General features: G+C 36.7%; 1 protein-coding gene across 3 annotated transcripts in view; it reads right to left on the reverse strand.

The window, feature by feature from the left end:
• Positions 1 to 21,902, reverse strand: part of BRINP3 (bone morphogenetic protein/retinoic acid inducible neural-specific 3) — a 198,464-nt gene that overhangs the window by 44,578 nt on the left and 131,984 nt on the right. For all 3 annotated transcript variants that reach the window (XM_014948172.1, XM_014948186.1, XM_014948179.1), the window contains exons 5-6: positions 13,560 to 13,665; positions 10,518 to 10,754 (exon numbers count right to left, since the gene is read on the reverse strand). In XM_014948172.1, the coding sequence (XP_014803658.1) occupies positions 10,518 to 10,754; positions 13,560 to 13,665 (343 nt within the window). The remainder of the gene's footprint in view (positions 1 to 10,517; positions 10,755 to 13,559; positions 13,666 to 21,902) is intronic.

Here is a 21,902-nt window from a genome sequence, read left to right on the forward strand (position 1 = left end):
GGGGGTAAGTTTTCTTGGCCTTGTGCCTGAAGCTGTAAGCACCATTTTAAAGAAAACCACTGCTCTACTGCTCAGGGGCAAATTGTTTGAACCATATTGATTGCAGTCTTTAATCTCACTGATTAAAAAGCACCTTCAACTGCCAGTGAGTCTGTTCAGACTTTTCACAAGGAATCTTTCAATTAAGATTCCAAATAAGACTCACTTTGCATCACAATCAGTCTTTCCTGGTCAACAGAGAGACAGACTGTGCTATCCGAATGACCTGTGCTATCATGCCTTGTGTGTACCACTTGCAGTGAGTTTTCAAAGGCCCTTTGATGGGTACGTTCTCTTATCATTCTGAATCAATGAAAACAAAGCTTATTAGAGAGCAAGGTTAAATTTGATGATTTTATAAACTGAAGAAATCCTCCAGTGTTCAGTTTTAGTTCCAGATTTCATTTTAAAGCTTATGTTACATGCATTTGAAACACAGTGAAATTGGAAGAGCAGTGATATGTCATTGGGCTGTGGTAAGACACAACTTCTAGTGGTAACTGTCCTCACTGCAAATGACAGTGACTCTAAATTTACAGTCTTTCTCTGATGCCAAATCAAACCTTGTCATCTTGCAATGTTATTTAGGACTTGGACTCTCAACATGAAGTCTGAAAGTCAGTCTGGACACTTTTCTTGCACTACAATTGCAAGAGGTTTCTTCTGATCACAGTAGACATGTAGCATCATCTATGGTCTAAAATGACATTTCCAGATAAAACCTGCAGTTACCTTCTGCCCTTTTACACACTTTTAGTAATTAGGAACAGGTGTAAATGAGACATTTGGTGGATTAACTATATTTTGAAATCTTTATCTTGGAATGCAGTTTCCCCTTTTTTTTTTCTTTTCTTTTCTCCTGCACTAGAAGGATCATAGGAAACTAGGGAACACTACAAACATCAAGATATTTTTTACCTAGTGATTAAAGGGCAGTCTGAAAATTTTTAAAACAACATCACTGTAGTATACACAAAAGTTATTGAGGGCATTGTTTAGATCTTCAGGTTGTCATTACTGCTGGTAATAAGGGAGAAGGCTAGAACTTAGGCTGATGTCTGCATAATATAGTCAATCTGTAGGCTTAGCAGCTGGGAAAAATTACCTTTTCACTTGTCAGCTAAGTGACTTTGATTTGAAGACAGTGAGAGGCAATAAAAAGGAATCCTATGGTGCCCACTTTTGCTAAAGCATTTTTTAGATATAATTTGCACCAAAGGAATAGCAAAAATCTGTGATTCATTGGAATGGCAAATAAAGTTATACTAGATTTTTCTGACTAAGTAGAGAGATTGTTAAGGTTAAACATCACAGATTAAATACACACTTGCTGTAGTTTTGCTGGAGTCATCATAGAATCATAGAATTGTCGAGGCCGGAAGGGACCTCCAAAGGTCATCTAGTCTAACCTCCCTGCGGTCAGCAGGGACACCACCAACTAGACCAGGTTGCCCAGGACCTCATCGAGCCTCACCTTGAATATCTCCAGGGATGGGGCCTCAACCACCTCCCTGGGCAACCTGTTCCAGTGCTCCACCACCCTCACAGTAAAGAACTTTCTCCTAATCTCCAATCTAAATCTGCTCCCCTCCAGCTTAAAGCCATTTCCCCTTGTCCTGTCACTGCAGGCCTTTGTAAAAAGGCTCTCCCCAGCCTTCCTGTAGGCCCCCTCAGGTACTGGAAGGCTGCTATTAGGTCTCCCTGGAGCCTCCTCTTCTCCAGGCTGAACAACCCCAGCTCCCTCAGCCCGTCCTCGTAGCAGAGGTGCTCCAACCCTCTGATCATCCTCATGGCCCTCCTCTGGACCTGCTCCATCAGGTCCATGTCTTTCCTATATTGAGGGCTCCAGACCTGCACACAGTACTCCCGGTGAGGTCTCACTAGAGCAGAGTAAAGTGGCACAATCACCTCTCTGGACCTGCTAGCAATGCATCTTTTCATACAGCCCAGGATGTGATTGGCCTTCTGGGCTGCAAGTGCCTACTGCCTGCTCATGTCCAGCTTCTCGTCCACCAGCACCCCCAAGTCCCTTTCCTCATCCATCAGAAAGAACCTGACACACTATAATCACAGCAATATTTTTAAATGCTTGTCTGATGGAGAGGAGGACAAAGAATGAACCACCTGAGGGACACTGGTTGCATTCCTTAATGCACTCCTGGGAGATATTAATATAATACCTAATTAAGATGATTCCAGAACTTCAGCTGACAACAGTGTAAGAAATTATGAAAAAGATAGTATTTGATGATGCAAACATCTTCCCCCTAGGTTTTTTTTACACTGTGATTCACATCAAAGATTTGGATTTGTCATTGGCTCTCATCTTAATGCATTCTGTCAACCAGATATCTCAGATTTCTGTCTTCAGCCTTGGATAATCTATTCAAATTGGTTTACATTATTTAATTTATTTTTATTTTAATCTTAAATTTTATCTATTTAAATCTAAGTTGAAGTTACATTTTGTTTATCTGGCTGGTTTAGTGTCTGTTTTATTTAAGCACAACATTTTTTTAGTAGATTACTCTGGCTACGTCTGCTATTTTTTATTTGTTGCTCAAACTCACTGAAAGAAAAAAAAAACCAAAAAAACTCAGCAGATATATTACTGTGTGCTCAGCATCTAAGAATCTCTACATAAAAATATAATGACTGTAAAATATAATGACTGTAAAATTTTCTTTCCTGAGAAACCCTAAGAGGTTTGTGTAGATTGAGATCAAATATGATCACATGCTATAGATGTATGTATTGACTGATTCAGTGACTGTCATATCCAGTCTCTGAGTTTGGAACAATCTGAGAATTCCTCCTTTATAGCTTCTTTACAGCCTCAGTAGTAATAAAGGCAATGCTGCCCATTTGTAGCAGATTCATAAGACTAACAGAGGGTGTTAAGAATTCTCCCCTGAGCATCTGCACTTCCACATTAGTGCCAACTGTAATTTCCAGGCCTGATTTTACTGTATTTTACCATATTTTGCATCCTGGAAACCACCATCACTGTGAGAATAGGGATCTTCAGCCTTACAAGAAAGAGTAGAACAGTTTTGAAGCCTGAAGTCAGTACACAGTGCAATTTTATAAAGACATGTATTGTGGCTGCAAATGTTTAGTCAATCTTTTAAGAAGTCATGACTCAGATAATTCAGATATCTATAAAGCAAGACCACCACGAATCCCAAAATGTAAAGTGTGAATTGAAACATATGTAATCTTTTAGCAGTATTCAATAGTAAAAATATTGGCCGGTTTGCATATGAGTTTCAATTTATTAAGGTCTAGATTAACACGATTAATTAAATCTAACTTCAAGAGTGAGATAACATCAATTCTTCACTTTTTCCAGGACAAGCTTTGGGCTTCTGTTGTGCCTGGTCTTAATAAAACAGATTTTCAGAGCCTTTCTTCTTTCAAAATTGGCATTTTACAGTATGCTTGAATTTCATATAGGAAAATACGAACAGAAGGAGTAGGGTTACAGTTCTGAAAGTGTATCATCAAAGTATGGTGGGTTTCCCGTTCTGTGACATTTTGCAATTTTGATGGAGCTATAAATTCATGACACTATTAAATGGATAGTTCTCTAAATCTCACTGAAGATTAAGGAATGGTGGGGATGATCTCTCATATTACTTTCTGTACATTATACATAAAACTAACTATATAAGATACAAATTCTGCCCCCTAGAAAAGAATGGGATGCCTGAACTTCCTTATCTTCAGTATTACTGATATTTAACTCAGTAATAAGCTTATCATCTACTCTGTTAGAACCTGCTTTCCTCAAACTTTTAAATTAAATTCTTTTTTTTCAAGGGATTTTGGGAACATCATTAATTCAATTGCTATGAAAAAAGGATGAATATAATTGAACTGAGGAAGCAGTACTCTAAGTCTCAAAAGCAATCTGTGCTGATGCAAACAAGAAAACTTTGGTAACTTTCTATGTAGTGCTGTACATTAACTGAGGATTCAGATCTAAATTTTAGGTGAACCTTTCAAAACTGTGGATTTTTTCAGATGATTTTAAGTCAGTACATGTAAAGAATAACCAATGCTCAATAGCAAGAAATCCTGGAGTTATTAAGGAATTATGAAATACATTAGACATGAAGTCCAAATGCAGTGAATCCAGAGATTTAAGAAGAAATAGCTCGCCACAGCAATTCACTGCAGCTAGTACTTTGCAATCAAAGCAATGATTGAGGATGGATGCGCAATGAAAAATAGTTTCAGGAAATATTAATGTGAAAGTTAATATTCATTTACTTTGGCTGTACTTATATCAGTTGCACTTCCTGTGATACTGAAATTTACCATTTGAAATATCTATAAAACAGATACAGAAGTAATTGAAAAAAATCAAACTCCACATTTTGAGAAGTTTGTCTTCTAAAGCTGTAGAAGGAAAAATTCCAAAATATTTACAGGATTACATTTGATATTTAATTACATCTGTGAAGCCACATATCTGGTAGCATAAATGGTTTTTGTGTTCAGCATGCCAAGTTCTTCAAGGTCCTAGATAGCTCTGGCTCTGATCTGCTTAAGCTGATGCTGAAAATTTAAGCACACAAGTCAAATCTATCAAGTTAATGGAATACAAATGATTAAAATAAGCACATAGTTCAGCACTTCACTGAATCACTTTTAAGCCCAACTGTGGCAGTAAAATTTCTGTCCAATTTGTTGTAGGTGTGATATGTTTTTTCATACTGTTTTATATTTAAACTAAATGTTTGAAAGAGTAAGTTTTGATTTCAAAGCTAGTTAGAAAATATACCTCAAAATATTGGTTGCACATCTTCTTATCTGTTTTTCAAGGAAATATTCCTCTCAAGGAAATACTCCAAAAGAGATTTTAGTGTCTTCAAGGGAAAAAAAAAAAAAAAAGAAGGAATAAAATCAACTGCTCAGCACTTGGGAAAGACGCAAGGCAAGCTGCCATTGCACGTGAGCTATGTGAAAATAAATGTTTGGATGGAAGATTTAAGTTGCAATATGGATAGCTACACATTTCTTTTAGATGTCACTGAGCAGAGACTTAAAATTGATGTAATTTAAATTGTTTAAATGAAGTAACCAGATTTCCAATGGCACTCAGCAGCTAACCACACCAGAATTATGGTACAGACATGATCATATTCTTATCCTTGCAGTCAGAATCTAGAGTCTATGGATGTTTTTACACATCATCATGCCTTTCACAGGTTTTAGAGTGAGGGGTCATAATCTCTGTAAAATGCTAAATTGCCAGTCAGTTATTGACAGAGTTGCGTGTTAGAATTTGCTTCTTTGTACATTAAGTCTTGCCCAGAGAGTCCCAAAAACTTCCAAAATTGGTGATGTGTAATAAAACAGTATTTTCACTAACACCATCTTCAACACTGCTGTAATCAGCTGTGCAAGTCCTCCATACTTCAACAATTTGAGAATTTTTTTCAAGGAATCTTTTGATGCTCTTTAGTGTGTGAAACTAACTAGCACTTGAGTGCTTAGGTTAAAGATTTTCCCCGAAATGAAAAGATAAAGCTTACTGAGAGGATGAGGTAGGAGAAGGAGGTGGACAAGTACATGCCTCTAGTATCAGGGGCAGGAGGGGTACAGGAAAATTGGCAATATTAAAAGACCAGTGCGTTGAAATTGGGGAGGGCTGCAGGCTGCAAGCAGTCTAGTGAAGATTGCAGTGCTTTAATCTAACTAACATAGGTGGACTCCATATTCCGGAATCTCAGTGAGATTTAGTAGGTTGTGATAACAGCAGGTCAACTAGATAATCTACTTGTCCTTTTAGGCTACATATTCTTGTGAAGGGCTAGTTGCATGCACGTTAGGAAAGGATAAATGAAGCATTGCTTGATCCCATTAGAAGAGATATTTTTAGACCATGTGTTAGATGATAAGAACATAGCTTCTTGGAATGATGTTCTCAGAGAGAACTTTGCTTACACATTAATTCAGCCAAAAGCCTCAAGAACCTAATGCAATTTGTTAATAAAGGTTGAACAGTTTTAGTATGGAATTTGGATAAAGAAACAGCTGCTCATTTGCAAGGGTAGTAGCTGAGTCTGGAGGCCACAAGATATGATAAAGAACAAGCAGATGGTTCAGAGTAAACAATTTAAAGTAGCTCTTGGAATTTCTTTGAGAAGTCAGTACATACGCTGATATTAAGCAGTTATATACAGCTCATTGACCTAATAGTGATCAAGTATGTATTGCTGGAGGGAAGCTAGAGAGATGAAAAAGGCAGCCAAATTTACTGAGAGATAAATAATATACTGCACCATGTCACCCAAAATGAGATTCAAGTAGTTAAAAGGTGCCAGAAGAGCCTGAGTGAAATGTAATCTGCACATAATGATGAATGACATATTCTGAACTGGAATATGTTTGGTCATCTAACCTATAATAATCATAAAGAATTGTGAATCAGCAAACCAAGATGCAGACCAGAGTCCTCCTATGTGAAAAGGAGGAAAATTCTTTGATCACAGTATGAAAGAATGGTTGAGGTGGGAAAGGACCTCTGGTCCAAATTTCTGATCAAGCAGGGCCACCTAAACTCAGTTGCCCAGGACCGTGTTCAGCCAGCGTTTGAGTATTTACGAGAAGGAAGACTCCACATCCTCTCTGGGCAAACTGTTCCAGTGCTCAGTCACTCTCACAGTGAAAAACTATTTCCTGATGTTCAGAGGGAATCTCCTGTGTTTCAGTTTGTGCCCGTTGCTTCTGGTCCTGTCACTGGACACCACTGAAAAGTGCCTGATTCCATCTTCTACATACTCTCTCTTCAGGTATTTACTGTTAAGATCCCCTGAGCCTTCTTTTCTCCAGGCTGAAAAGTCCCAGATCTCTCGGCCTTTCCTCATAAGAGAGATGCTCCAGACCCTTCATCCTCTTACTCCAACATGTCCATGCCTCTCTTGGACTGAGGACCCCAGACCCAGACCCAGTACTCCAGGCGTGGCCTCACCAGTGCAGAGGAGACAGGACAGATCCTCTCATTTGACCTGCTGGCAACACTCCTAATGTAACCAGGATACCATCAGCCTTCTTTGCTGCAAGGGCACATCACTGGTTCATGTACAACCGGCTGTCCACCAGGACCCCTACCTCCTTTTCTGCCAAGCTGCATACCAGCCAGGTGGTACCCAGTATGTCCTTGTGCCTGATGCTGGACCACCCAGGTGCAGAACTTTGGAATTCTCCTTGCTGAAATTCATGAGGCTCCTGATGTGGTACATGCTGTCATTCCACCCAACATTAGATTAATCTAACATGATTGCTTGTTGCAGTTGGAAATGGATGCATGGAGTAGTCATACTACATTATTACCTTTTTGCATCTGTAACTGTAGCGTTTAGGACATTTGACTTTTAACTAGGTACACACATTTTTCTTTCACATCTCATGATTTAAAAAGTAAAACAATAATGTAAACTGCCTAGTGCAGAAGAAAGCAGTAGGCTGTGGAGAAAACAGTCCTGTTGCTTTTGGTTTTTTCCTTTTCTTTATTTCTAGAAATTCAGATGGAGAGTTTCAAAGACACAAACTAAATTTACTTACCCATTGATTTCAAATGGGATTTAGGCAGTGAAGAACTGCCTTTTTTTTCTTTAAAAAGATCTGTTCCTTGGTTCTTTTATCTTGAACAGACAGAAGGAGAGTTTGTTTACTGACAGTAAACAAAAAATCTTAAATAGGAAATTTACTTCTTCCTTTTTAGGCCAAATTCTATCCACAGGTGATGTCCATGACCTCAAGTGAACACAGCAAGTTTTACAGGTCTGTATTAGGGGACAAAATTTGTTTCTGGATTCAGAGGACTATCTTGCTTATATGTAAGGTGAGGAAGGGTTTGGAAGGCAGAAAAGTTAGAAAATTAATACCAATACACTTGTATTTGACTTTACTCGAATCTGGAGTTTATATTGTCAAAGAATGGAATTCATTCATTCATTTGTTCCTCTGCAGTTAGTAGTTAGTGGTCTGGATTATCCTGTCCCTTGTCTTCTCAGATTCTAAATAACTAAATAGTCTGGCCTTCTTTCACCCCACTCTTTTCCAGCTGATTTATTTTCATTATAAATTGATTAGAATAAAACAACTTACTCTCATCTCAAAACTGACTTCCACCGATTTAGACAAAACTGAACGATACATAACCCACGTCAAAAGTTATAAAATATCTATTTTAAACTTTAAGTTTTGTTAAATAAAGGGCACTTTTGTTCTCACAACACACCATTAACATGAATCAGATGATGCTGACATTTGTTAATAGTGTTTTTTTGTAGTTTAAGGTTTGCACAAGCTCTAAATTTTTCAGAATATGTCTTGGTAATCACTGTGGCTAGAAATGCTTACAGACCACGTGCAACAATGCTAGAAGAGCTGCTCAGATGCTAATGTATGATTTATATAGGGAGGCTGAATGGGAGTGACTAAGCTATCTATCAAAAGTTCATGTTGGCTTTTTTTTAGCAGACCCATGCACATAAAAGGTTACCTATCTCATCTTTCCATGAACATTTTTTTACAAAACAGCTTATAAGTTAAAAGCAGAGATTTTTCTAAGCTACCTACGAGATGTGTAAGTCATACTTTGTATATTTATTAGACTAAAAATTATTTAAATATTTCAAGGGCTAAAGAGTGCGTGTGTCATATGTCTTAATGATGTTAATAATCTATATCTCACATTTTTTAGTAACCACTCCTACTAGCAGTTACCTAATTGACAGATGTAAGTGAAGTTGCCATTTTAGTCATTCACACAGCATAGCTAATGAGCCTTTTTTAAAAGCACAGAATTTAACTCTCACCCATTTTTTCCACTGATATTCTGTCTCAGCCCTCAACAGAGGACTATGCCTGTAGCTGATAACTATCCAAACTCATAAAAAAAATTTGAAGTCCCTATACAGCGTACTATAAGATCCTCCACAGATTCACACATCAGCTTTGCTGTTAAGTAGGTGCCATCAAATGACATTCTTCAGGCACCGAACAATATCAGATCCCATTAAAAATAGGACAAAATATGGTAAAAAACCTATGCCCTTTTGTAAAGTCAATACACTTGTCCTAGTTTGCAAAGTAGTAAATGACAGCATGACTATAATAAATGCTATGATAACGACTATGATAAATGCTTAAAGGTGTCAAAATAATAATTGAGAAAATGCATTTTTAAGTACATAAAAATGAAACATGAATTTGTGCTTTTATAATCAGATAAGTCTGTGAGATGTGAGAAGTCTCCTCCAAGGAGAAATATTGCAAGTTCTGGTGTTCTCCTGCTAACAGTGAGACTGGAGCTGGAAAAGTGCCTGAGATCTTCCAAACAGACTCAGATGTAGGCATCAGGTCTCACTAAAAGCTAAAACAACTGGAATTTTAAATGTTATAGAATCTTTTGAAATTCTCAACTGATCTTTAAAAATAGAACAATAAATATAAAAATGAATGTATACAATGTACTGTTCACAATTAAGTATTGTACTCATATTTTTTCTCTCCCACACTGAGTAGTCCTCTTCCTCCTTCTTCTACTGACTCATTCTTTTTCTCTAACATTCTCATTAAAAACTGTGATTTTTAATTTTTTCTGCTTCTTCCTCATCCCCCTAATTTCTTTTTTCTTTCCTCAGTGATTTTTTCCCAGGTCTGCTGAGCTCTCCTTACTTTTCCCACCATCTGGCTAGACAGCTGTTACTGATATTACTGGCTGAGTGAGATGTGAAAACAGTTGTTCAGAAGCTGATTTTACCTGCGGCTCCCATTCTCTGTGGGACTGGAAGTTCTGATGATCAGGACAGGTGAAATGATGTATGAAACAAACCTCAATGCTTTAAAGAAAACCAACATGACACAAATGTGTTGTAGAGACAACATGGATAGGTCCGTTTTAAACAGAAATCTTATGAAGAAACAAGTTGCCAACTATGATGGGAATGAACTATTAGATGATAAAACACTCTCCATGTCAGCTTCATGGTATTGCTGGAGGGACAGGATAAAAAGCAAGTACGGGAGAAACTTTGACCAAACACTGAAAAATGGATGTTCAACAAAGCACCTGTTTCAGCTGCATTATAGAACAAAAATGCTGAATAAAATATAAAGTGCATAGCCTGACATTGTTCCTCATTTGTTCTGCTTTCTGCATCCACTAGTACAGTTCTTTGTCCAACAGGGACCGAGTCTTTACAGCTCCAGGGTCCACAAAGTATAGAGTTGAATACTCAAACACAGCCACCTAAATCCTAAAGAAATTACAGACTGCTGATCATCACAAGATGAGGACAACACTTTCTTTCAGAATGTTGTAATAATTAAGGCTCAGATCCAGGATGCATTTAAGTATGTATAGCTTTAGATGTACAAACCATTCTGGAGATTTAGATGGAACCTGTTGTATAAATAATTTTTGTGAGATACAGCCAAACAGGCAAAAGATTTCTCACCGGATTCTTCAAATTCACTGTTGTAGGCATTCCAAGTCTCGCTTATGCGGAGCAGATTCTCTTCCATGGCTTGAATGTCCATATAGGGACAGTTGCATTCTGGGAATTTGGGGCCACACTGACACCAGCAGTCATTGTCCTTGCAGATGAACTCCCCCTCTGAATTGCAGGCAATATAGCTCAGAGCTGCCTGGACAAAATGTTCTTGCAGATACTCGGGCAGGATGACCTGAAGACCTGAAGGAGATAGAGTAATATTGTGTTATTAAATGCAAGGGAAAGCTCGAGCCAAGCAACTTCCCCAACCTATGTCACAAATAAACAAACAAATAAATTATCACTAAGGAAACTATGCGGGGTTTTGGGGACAATTTACATATCTGTCTAGCATTTGCACTATGTCACATATTTCCATTTTTAAGGAATATTTTCAGATATATTCCTCACAGTTTCCTCTCAGTATGGAACACTCATTCCACTAACGAGTAACCTCCTCAGATAGAGCATTTATTGGTGTAATTTCTTTCTGGGGGATTGTCAAAAACAGGAAGGAAGGATTACATCAACATCTCCTTGTAAAGACCTGATGAACGAACAGCCTTAACACTAAGAGCTTTGCAAAAGGGAAGCATGCAGCTGAATTATAAACTTGGTACTAGCAGCTAATACGGATTTTGAGGGTACTTATGGACAGAAAGCAGCCCTGAAAGAAAGACTGAGTAAAGAGACAGTATAATCAGAAAATGTGTTGTGAAGGTAAGCATTTCCATTCTGTATTGGACTTGTTTTCCATGTTGCCTTTGACACAATGAAATATAGCTTGTCTAAATAATTCCAGTTATCTCTTCATGATTCCCTAGAGACACACTAAGAAGAATGGGAAAATTAGGTTGAAGGAAATTTAAAAAAAAAAAAAAAAAAAAAAAAAAAAAAAAAAATCGTCTGATATTTTGTTTCTTATAACATTGCTATTTAATTGCAAAGGGACCATCAATTGGATGTGATGGGTAGGGCTACAAAACCATGAGAAAGAAAATTAAATCTATTAGATGTCTAGCAGGGAGAAAGTGTGCAAAGTCTAGCTCCCATGGTGTTCCAAAAAACTCCTTCTATGTTGCAAATCTTTTTGCACAGTGTTTTCACACTTCACCCTGCCATGGCACGCAGAGGCCTTGCAAAAGCATATCACATTGATATATCAGAACCACAGAGCAGGTGAATCAAAAATTCAGCATATTTGTGACCAGATATTTACACTTACTCATTTGAAAATTTTGACCATTGCTTACCTGATCCCAGTGATGGGAATCAGTATTTTATACAGAAGCATTTTAATTAACAAGCTATCAGTCACTCTAGCTACATTACTAATCAGCCAACCAAAAAGCCACTGTGAAGTATATAATATACATTTTTTATTTATTAATTGCTGTTACTTTCTGTGGCAAGAATAATCTCTCTGGAACCAGTGGAGTCTATTTGGGTATGAAGAAATTTCTCAGCATACGGATTAGTATAAACTTGAAACATAAACATTGAAAACATAAACTTTTCGATGTACTTACATACTTGTGAAAAACCTTGAAATTGTGAAAGGAAAAGAAATCCCAGATGAGCAAACTTGAGTCTTGTTCAATTCTTCCATTATAAGTATGAAATACTTTAAGTATATAAATATATTTCTCATAATGACAATACAGTGGCATGTGTCAAACCACTGTCTGAGGGATGCCAAGATCATTTTCTAAATTTTAACTGACAAACATCATGCAAATTATTTCTGGAAACATTTCATAGCATCCCAGTGGAAATGACAAGTTCTTTTTTAAAAAATGTATACTGTCTCTGAAATCGTGGTATGATTTTATGGCTTTTAAACTCTTCTGGGGAGAGAGAAAGGAAAGGGAAGGGAAAAAAACTCACATGGATGTTTTAAACAGGAAAATAATCTTTCCCTGACAGCCATTCTTTGGCAACAGCAACAGCTTCAAACTATATAACCAACTGATTTATGAACTAATATGGAAAATTTTAAAAACTGGAAAGATATGTAGAGCTACCTGTAACTTGCCCAGAGAAGCTGTGGATGTCCCATGCCTGGAGGTGTTCAAGACCAGGGTTTTGAGCAACCTGGTCTGGTGGGAGGTGTCCCTGCCCGTGGTAGGGGGGTTGGAACTGGATGATCTTTAAGGTCCGTTCCAACCTGAACCATTCTACGTTTCTATGAACTGCAAATTAAGAACTGTATTCTTCTCTCGGAGGTATCCAGAAGTGCATAAATTAAAGAGAATTTAGTCAGTTTTCATAGTGTTAAGAAGATGTTCATGCTACATTTGTGTAACTGAAAAAAAGCACCCTAGAGGGTGACTTTTCAAAAGTGTTCATGTACCTAATATGCCGGCTAGAAAATTTGTCTACTGGAATTATCAAAAAATGACCGCCTCTTTTCTTCCATTCTTTCCCTTTCCCTTTCCCTTTCCCTTTCCCTTTCCCTTTCCCTTTCCGTCTCCTTTTTTCTTTTTCTAAATATATAATTACTATTATTTTCCTAATAAGAGGGATGCCTAATCTTCTAGGTTTTCTTAAAATTCCCAATAGGAGCCTTTGGACTCTTCACTATTTAGAGTCTTTGAAAATCTATATCCTGCTTCTCCAGTAACTCTATTCATTTCAGTGGTGTGAGGTATAAACTACTACTCAGTATGTGCAAAGGAAGCTGAGCACACTAAATGTCATTCCCTGCTTGGTGGAATCTCTGTGAATTCAGACTGTTTAAAAGGTGTGCAAATAGTTGCTAAATAGGGCTGTAAAATGTTAACAGCATTATTCAGATTATTTTCTGAATTGTACAGAAATTGTTTCCATTTCAAAGGCAACATGAGTTACTGACATTTCCTTCACTTTGTCTAGAATGTACTTATTGCACACAGAAAAAACAAAAAAGAGGAAAATGACCTTTTATGAGGTGGAAGAAAGAATAACAGATAGTGTGATAAATGCCATCCTGTTTCAAAACAAATTAATGAAATTGCACCTACATACCTTGCAACTGAATCTTATTTTCAGGACTCTGAACCAGAACAGAGCTGACAGAATCTAGGTTGTCATAGTTACTGCATCCAAGAGGACCAGTCCGCGTTTCTGTTACCTGATGGTAAGGGAATGGAAAAGCATTTGCTGTATTATTCAAAACAGACTGAAGAGTTCAGAAGCCCATTTCATAAAGTTTCTCTTTAATTCACCTGGCGGTACATTTCAGACTTAATTAAGGTGAAGCAGATCATTTTAATTATGAAAAGTATGACTGCAAATGTTTTACGAGTACCACAAACTTCGGGGAGTGCTATTTCTATTGCACAGAGTCCTTGCAAATACTTTAGCTGACCAACAGTCTAAAGGTTATTTCTTCATAGCTATGGGAATTAGAATGAATTTAATAAAAGTGATTCACAGAAATCACGACTCTGACTTTCACTGACAAACCTTGAGTACATGGCAACTCCTTGTTGAAGCCATGGAAAAAATTTTGAATTTTCTTGTGTAACACAGCAGGATTCAGAAGTGGAAACATTTTATGAACCGTATTTATAATGGTGGTAGCAATGGAATATTTTTCATCAGAAAAAGTCCCACGATAAGATTAGACATAAAACTTTGGACATCTTGCCTATTATAATCACTGTCTCCATCACCACAGAATCAAAATAGAGCTAAATAAATCAAAACAGAATCACTATAAGTAGAGCTCATAGGACTCTGGCTTAATTGCTGAGGATTGTGCTTAACAATGGACAGTTAGTTAAATGAGGAATTAAATAATTAAATAAATAAAGAAGACATTAGAATATCATAGATAATTCTTAAGTCTCAACAAAATAATTATAAAGGCTAATTCTTTTTCAAATGTTATCCTAAGAAAAAAAAAAAAGGGGGGGGGGGGGGAGGAAGGGTACAGCTAATGTAGTTTCTCACTCATGAAGCAATGCAGCTTTTGAAGCTGCTGTGATGCCTGGAGGCAGGCAGCTCCACAACAGTCTAGGCAGTGCCTCAGGTTTGGGGTTTTTCTGTTATCTGTGTAGGGAGCCAAGGAAAAAAGCCAAAACCTTAAGAAAGAGGGGTATAGAATGATTTCACTTCTTTTTTAATCTGGCTTGGGTACTGTAGAAAATTCATGGGTTTGTCATTCCTGCTCCTTTATACCAAGACGAGGCAGAAAGCAGAAAGCAAAAGTGGAATAAAAGTACAGTAAAAGTGGAATAAAAATGCAAACACAGCCATAGCAGGAAATGCTGTCCATGGGATATCATCCCAGTCTCCTTTACTGCCAAAGTACAACCAATTCCTCTGTCGTATTCCCACTAAAACTACTCCCAGCCATTATCCTGGAACTTCTTAGCTCTCTTCCTTTTACTGTCTCAGAGGATGTGTCCATACTTACCCTTATTTAGTGATCTGCCTCAGTTTTGAATACAACCACTTCTGTTTCCTGTTACTTCAGGTATAGCATTTTGCTCTCGATCTCCTGAAGAACAAGTCTAAACTATGGGCTCAAGAAACTCATTTCAAAATGAGTTCCTTGACTCAGTTCGTACCTTCACCGAGCCTCCAACTGACATGCAAACAGACAACTAACAATTCATACGAGCAGAAGGAAGTTTGCTATTTTAACAATCTCTTTTGAAAAGAGTATGAAGGTTTGCTAAAATAATCCATGAATGTTCATGTTTCTTAGAATTGCCTGGCTCTCTTACAATCTGTGCTACCACCAGCATTTGTGGGTGGCTGCAGCTGGATCATGTTATTCTTGAAACCACGGAGATTTCATATTTTCCAAGATCTCTTGCACTTTTGAAAAGTAAATACAAAGTCTTAGGTTATTCCAAGCTCTTGGCACCTTTCTGTCACTTTGAACTAGTGTTCCTGAGAGTGGAGAAGGAGAGTTTGTGCAGTGCCAGCAGCCTGTGGAGACAACACATAGAACTGGCTTCAACCAAACCTGTTAGCAGAATGCCAGGTGCGCAAAGAAATGAGATAGAGTTAGGATGCTTCTTCCCTGCACACATTTGGCAGCCTTTAATATTTATGCCAGGGCCAGATTTACCATGTGTTTTGCTTAATCATCCTGAATCACACAAAGACTCTTGTACAGGCATCGGGTTTGGCTTGGACACGGCTGGAATGACAATTTTGATTTACTTGTGATCTTTCAGTCCTCTCCCTCTCCCAACAAGTGACACAAAATTTCATTCTAAAATCTCATTTTTGTGCAGTACCCCCAGCCCAAATACAGAATCTTAATCTGTTTGTACAATAAAAAAGACAGGCACTTGCATAAAATATGATAAAAAGCCAGAAGGCAATAATAGAGGGATGAATGTTGTTATGAGTTTTATCCTAGTTCTGAAAGATTATTCTCAGCATTTATCTATGCAATCCTTTATTTAAAGATCCATTTATTTTACTGTTGTTTTCTATGTTATTATTATTCCTTTCAACCATTTTTGTGTAAGGCAATGCATCTTCATAAAGTTATATGAAATGTAGAAACTATAAAGCCAATTTTAAAATTCCTATCAATTCTGAATATTTTTATGCCTCCTGAAATCACAAAGTAAGGAAGATTAGTAAGAAGTTTTATAATTACTGTGTTCCTTTTTGTTCAAGCATCTTCATTCTTCATTTGGATTATGCAGACATAGAGACAATCACTGTTTTGATTATGGGAGGGATAGCACTTGGTGTATTTAGGTATGCCAAGAGGCAGAATGGGGAAAAGTCATCATTAAATGGCTTTATTGACTTCTTTATTACCGAACAGTTAGATATATCCACCAATTTGGAAGAAATGCATATAAAGTAAAAAAAAACTGAGTGCACTTAGATTTCGGGATGACTTGCAGACAATCATGACTGGTATAGGAAAGCAATAAAATATTGTTCTAATAATAAAAATAAGAAATAACACTCTACAAATAAAGCAATAAATAAGGATCTTTTCCAAACACTATGTTTGGAAAATCTATATATGTTCATTCATAGTCAAATCTATATATACTTGTTTTTCTACTACCCTAGCCTTCCTCTGTCAACTCCTTTGCTCTGGCAGTCTTAGCTTCTGCATACAAAATACATTGCAAGAAGAAAATCTAAATATATAGTCCCAATACACAACAAAAAAAAGACTGAAGCAGAAAATATATCATCCCAACTCTGACTTTCCATGGATGACAGAAGTCAAAGTGATGCAGTTACACAGAGTTTTTATACACTGTAAAAATCCTACTCAACAAAGATTGTAAAACAGAAGAAAAATCTTAGTAGTTGATAAATGAAACCCTCAAATTTCTGTCAAATTTTCTGATCAAATGCAAGTATTTTATTTTTGGGTAACTCGTTTTGGTAACAAAGCAGACTACAGATGGGGGAAAAAAAGGTCCAAATGTATTACATCTGTTTGGTCTAAGTTTTACTGAAATCACCGATGATATTACATGATCTGTTTCAGGAACAACAGAAATAAAATTGGAAAGGCAAAGGCATTTCTTTAATTATCTTCCAAGCAGAGAAGTGTGACTATATTCAATTCCAAGATAATAGCTGAAAAGTGTTTTTTTCTGAAAGTGTACAATGAAAGATAAACCAAAAACAGGAGAGGGAAAAGTAAAATGTAAATGCAATGCTAAGATGCTAGAATAGTCCAGAAGTGGTTTAATTTAAACCATGCTTGTTTTGTAAGAGCTAGGCCTGCAGTATGTAAAGAATACTAACTCACAAAGCAAAATGCCACAAAACAAAGTTGTGTAATAACCAAAACCCCCTAAGAACCAGTAACAAAATTGGTGTGAAACCATCTGACTTGAACCAGGCAGGCTATTCTCAAGTGGCTTGTTTTCAAAAATTATCACAGCACAGGTTTCCCTGGGCAGCAGGGTTTTCAGTTCCCAGAAATAAACTGTAACATTTGGCATTAATGAGACAAATGCCTACAGTTTTCAGTCAGTTAAATCTCATAACCATGGTGATAAAGACCCGATTACAAGTGCACTGAGAACATACCTCCTAACACTTAAGCAGGGCTGAATTCTTGTGATATCAGTGGGTAGTATTTCCCTGGGAAACTGCTTTTTTTCCATGATAATTAAGCCTATAGAAGTCTTTTCTAATAAAAGGGAAATATATTTCTGCAGAGATTTTGTTCCTGATGCATCCTTTTAAATGCACATAGCTAATATTCCTAACTACACGTCCATGCAGAGGTAGTGTGCTGTCCTCCATAAAGGACTATCCTCTTCAGCAAGACTCTTTAAATATTTATTTGGCTTCCAAGGAAGCTAACTAAGCCAACACAAAGGAGAATGAGACAATGCTAATCACTTCAAAATAGGCAGACGCATTCATATTCATATAAATCTCTTAAATATTTTAAACATTAAAATAATGATTTAGAGCAAACTCATCATATATACATGACTATTTATGGAAGAATGATTGGTGCATACAGAAGAATGGGAAAAGTATGGAGGCAGGTTAAACCTGAAGTCTTTAGGATTCTCTTGTATGACTCTCCTATCAACCTCACCTTCGGGACTTGTCTCCCAGCCCATGTTCCCACACATTGTCATCCCTGTATTTTCTGCAATAAATACACACATAATAAAACCTTCATCAAATGAATAGGAATTAAATACACTTTCTATTGCAAGTGGCTCTTCTGCCAACTTACTGTCTTTTTTTTTTTAACCCCCAGGTTCAACAGTTTTTCAGAAAAACACCTTTCTTTCAGCACTTTCCTTTACCACACAATAGTAGCTGCTCTACTGTCCTACTTGTGTCATTGAGCATATTAAAAGGCTCCCATTAATTAGCATGTAATTAAAATAAATCAGATCTTCTGAATGTTCCAAGCACTGACACTTGTCATGCTACCAGCTGGATGAACATTTCTGAAGAAGGTATAGACAAACTAACAGTACCCACCACGTCAGGGGTTGGATTAATGTTTTTTGATTGGTGGTCTGGTTTTTTTTTTAATTGCCAGAATTCTTAAGCAATACCTTATAGGCTTGTAACATTTTCAACATGTTTCTAGCAGCAGTATTGATAGCATAGGACTGACTTTTTGATTTGAAGAGCCCACTAAGTCAGGAGACCTGGAATCTCTCCCATCATATTTTTCTATGATCTGTTGCCGTAATATGGAACAGAAGCAGTGAACTTGATCTTTCTGCAAAGGAAATAAATTTCAAAATTTCCATTAATTTCATTAGAATTGGAATCAGGACTTTTTTCAAGCTTTTGGGCAAGGAGACGCCTTTCAGTTTCACTAAATGCAGTGATAAATCTTCCCAAGAGATCAGTATAATCCCTTCATTCACTCTCCTTGGTTTCTACATTCTCAGGAATTTACTGTGAACTAGACTACTACATTACAACACTGCACTTGAAATGTTTTAACTCCACATAAAGTCTAAAATACTTCAGAAATCAGAATATTGTAGGAATTTGAAATGAACTGACAGTTTGAATTCTTCTCTGTTGTTACATTTTTAAAAAACATTACCATTTTTTAAGGCTGTTTAGGTTCATTTGACAGGGAGCAATCACCTCTCTGTTTACGTCTATCCCCCACTACCTCAGACAGCAATTTATTATCTGTAAATTCTGAGAGAATCCACAAGAACATCAAAAGAAGCATTTGAATCTATGATGTGCCATAGGAAAATTAGTCAAGAAATTGAGACTGTCAGGAAAACCTCAGCTCTCAGCTAACAGGAAACATATATAGGTTGAACTAACTTCTAAAAATACCTGAGGTAGGGGTCAGAAAGGGAGGAGAAAATGATTACTCCTTATGCTGTTCTGTATCACTGACTCTGCAGACTCCGCAACACTCCTGAGGTTCTGGAAATTGAAAGTGAGGATTTACCCAGCTGAAATCCCCAGCACCGTTGACAGTTCTGGCTTCAGAGCCATGATTTTCCCTTTTCAAGGACATTGTAAATCCACTGCATGTCAGATGCCATGTTCCCATGCATCCTTATGTAAAGCAACAAGCAAGTTTGCAGGAAATGAGGCTGTTGACAAACCAGTCAGGGCAGCCTTTATTTCGTCCACTTTCAGAAATCAAGAGTGCATCAGCCTTATACAGGGAACAAGGACAGGCATTCTCTCAGAAAGAACAAGTTAAGTCTTTTAATTAATCCTAATGAAGAATAGATGAGAGTGAAGTTCTCTTATGGAGAAGTAATAGACTGAACAAAAATGTAGTAAGAGCTGACTATTCTGTTTCAGTTTACATTTAGATGCTTCTGCTTGCTCACATCTTACTTAAATGAATATTATTTTTTCACAGCAAGCAATAAATGAAATCTATATATTATGTTTAAAAGATAAAATTAGAAACAGAGGACAGCACAAATTAAAATAATATTTCTCATTCATAAAAATCTGAAGGTATCTACAGAAAGCAAAAGCAAAGAACCTTGCTGAAGTAAAGCCTGACTCTAAACCCTCTATCCTTTTCCAAACATAACTCCATTACTCTATAAAGACAAAAAGCTCCAAAGAAAACTTGGGCCACATACTGTAAAGGGAGATCATCGACTGACATTTAGCCCAGATGCAAAATCCTATGCAAGGACTTCCCAAGAGTATTAGGAATAAGATTTATATCTTCATGGCTCGGTTCCAATACTCAATGCTGAGGCTACTGGGATTTTTCACCGTGTCCCCATTAATTCCAAGAAGACAGCATGATCTGGCTATTTATAAAACTCACAGATATTACTAGTCGTAATAATACTGTGGTTGAGTGGAAAATAATTTTCTTAAGTTGGGAAAGTGCGAATAAATATAGTCCTTCTTGAATCAGAACAAAAAGTTAAAAAGTTCTTTTTCTTTGTGAAGTGATGGGAAATAGAAAGTCTAGGTCAATTTAAAAAATTACCTTTGGATAATTTGGAAATGTTTTCCCTTTAATGTGGTCAGTTTGAAAACTAATATATATATCATATTTTAAGAGAAAAAATTATAACTTGTGCTAAAAAAAAAGAGTTAAGGGTTGACATTAGGACATAAAAATAATATAAAAATGATTTAAAGTCTTTAAGCTCAAAAATCAAAGTGATAAGGGCAGGTTAATTAAGAAACAGATTTCCATGGAGGTCCTACCTATGATTATATATTTCTCTGCAGTTCTAAAACTTAATTGCAATATTCTCTTTGGTAATATCTCTAAAAATGTAATAATTTAAGCTATTTCCATATCTTATATTTCCTCCCCTGGAATTCGTGTCACGTCTTGACTTATTTTTGCTGTCCAGAGCACTACAATTCCTAACACTCTGTACCTCACTTACTGTGACATCTGCAGCAGAACATTTTGCGTGCCCATTTTATTTTGCCATACTCCATTCAAACTACCCCTTATGGGGTTTTCATTCCAACCTCTCAAAAGTAATCATATTACTGTCCATAATGTGCATGTCTGCTGCCTTGCTCTCTGCTTGGGTCACATATGTTTTTAGGGATTTTTTTAGGTTATATTCTCATTACTTCCCATTAATTTATTCCCTCTGGTAAATGATTGTAACACATTTGCCCTCTCTGTCTTACTGGTACTGCCAACTCTCAATTTATAGCTTTGGAAAAGTTTTATTTTTATGCTACTGGGATTTGCTTGTTTTCCTGCATATCTGAAGGCCTACCTAAGGAGTTAACAATGACAATTGATCTATAATTTAATCATTAAAACCCTATCAGATGTTCAAAATAAAGGGTAACACTTGGCTAAATTTGTTTTAGAAAAGAAAAGTAACTTTCTACTGAAGGTCTAAACTTTATTTCATATGGAAGCCTCCTCAGTGTTAGATGACTAGTTAAATCATAGTTTAGGTATATTGCTCTATAACTTTGGTTGATTACGCTATTCCATTACTATCATGTAGTTTTATCTGTGGTGAAAATAAATCTGCAGCTTTTAAATTCCTTGATCATATGAAAAGACGCAGAAAGAACATCTGAGACTGGATGCTAATTCCAAATTTTGCTTCAATAAATATGTATACCACGCATAGTGCATGGCTCTAGATTATGTGATTCTTAAAGTAGGCCAATGAGACTGGCAAACTGTTCACCATATAAATTATAACAGACTTATTCAGAAATCAAATCTCTGGTACTTACCTTTTAAATTAAATGTATATGTTGCTTGTTAAATATTATGCAGTAGGAAAAAGCATCTTCAAATATTTATCAGCAATTGCACTCCAATCAAGGACCAATGCCAAATGAGCTAAAGACTAGTAAACCAGAAAGGGCTTAGTGCTGATTATACTCTGAAGCATACATGTTTACTGCTGTTTTCTAAATCATTTCAGTGAGTTA

The sequence above is a fragment of the Calidris pugnax genome, unplaced genomic scaffold (genome assembly GCF_001431845.1).
Source record: "Calidris pugnax isolate Ruff unplaced genomic scaffold, ASM143184v1 scaffold30, whole genome shotgun sequence".
NCBI lineage: Eukaryota > Metazoa > Chordata > Aves > Charadriiformes > Scolopacidae > Calidris > Calidris pugnax.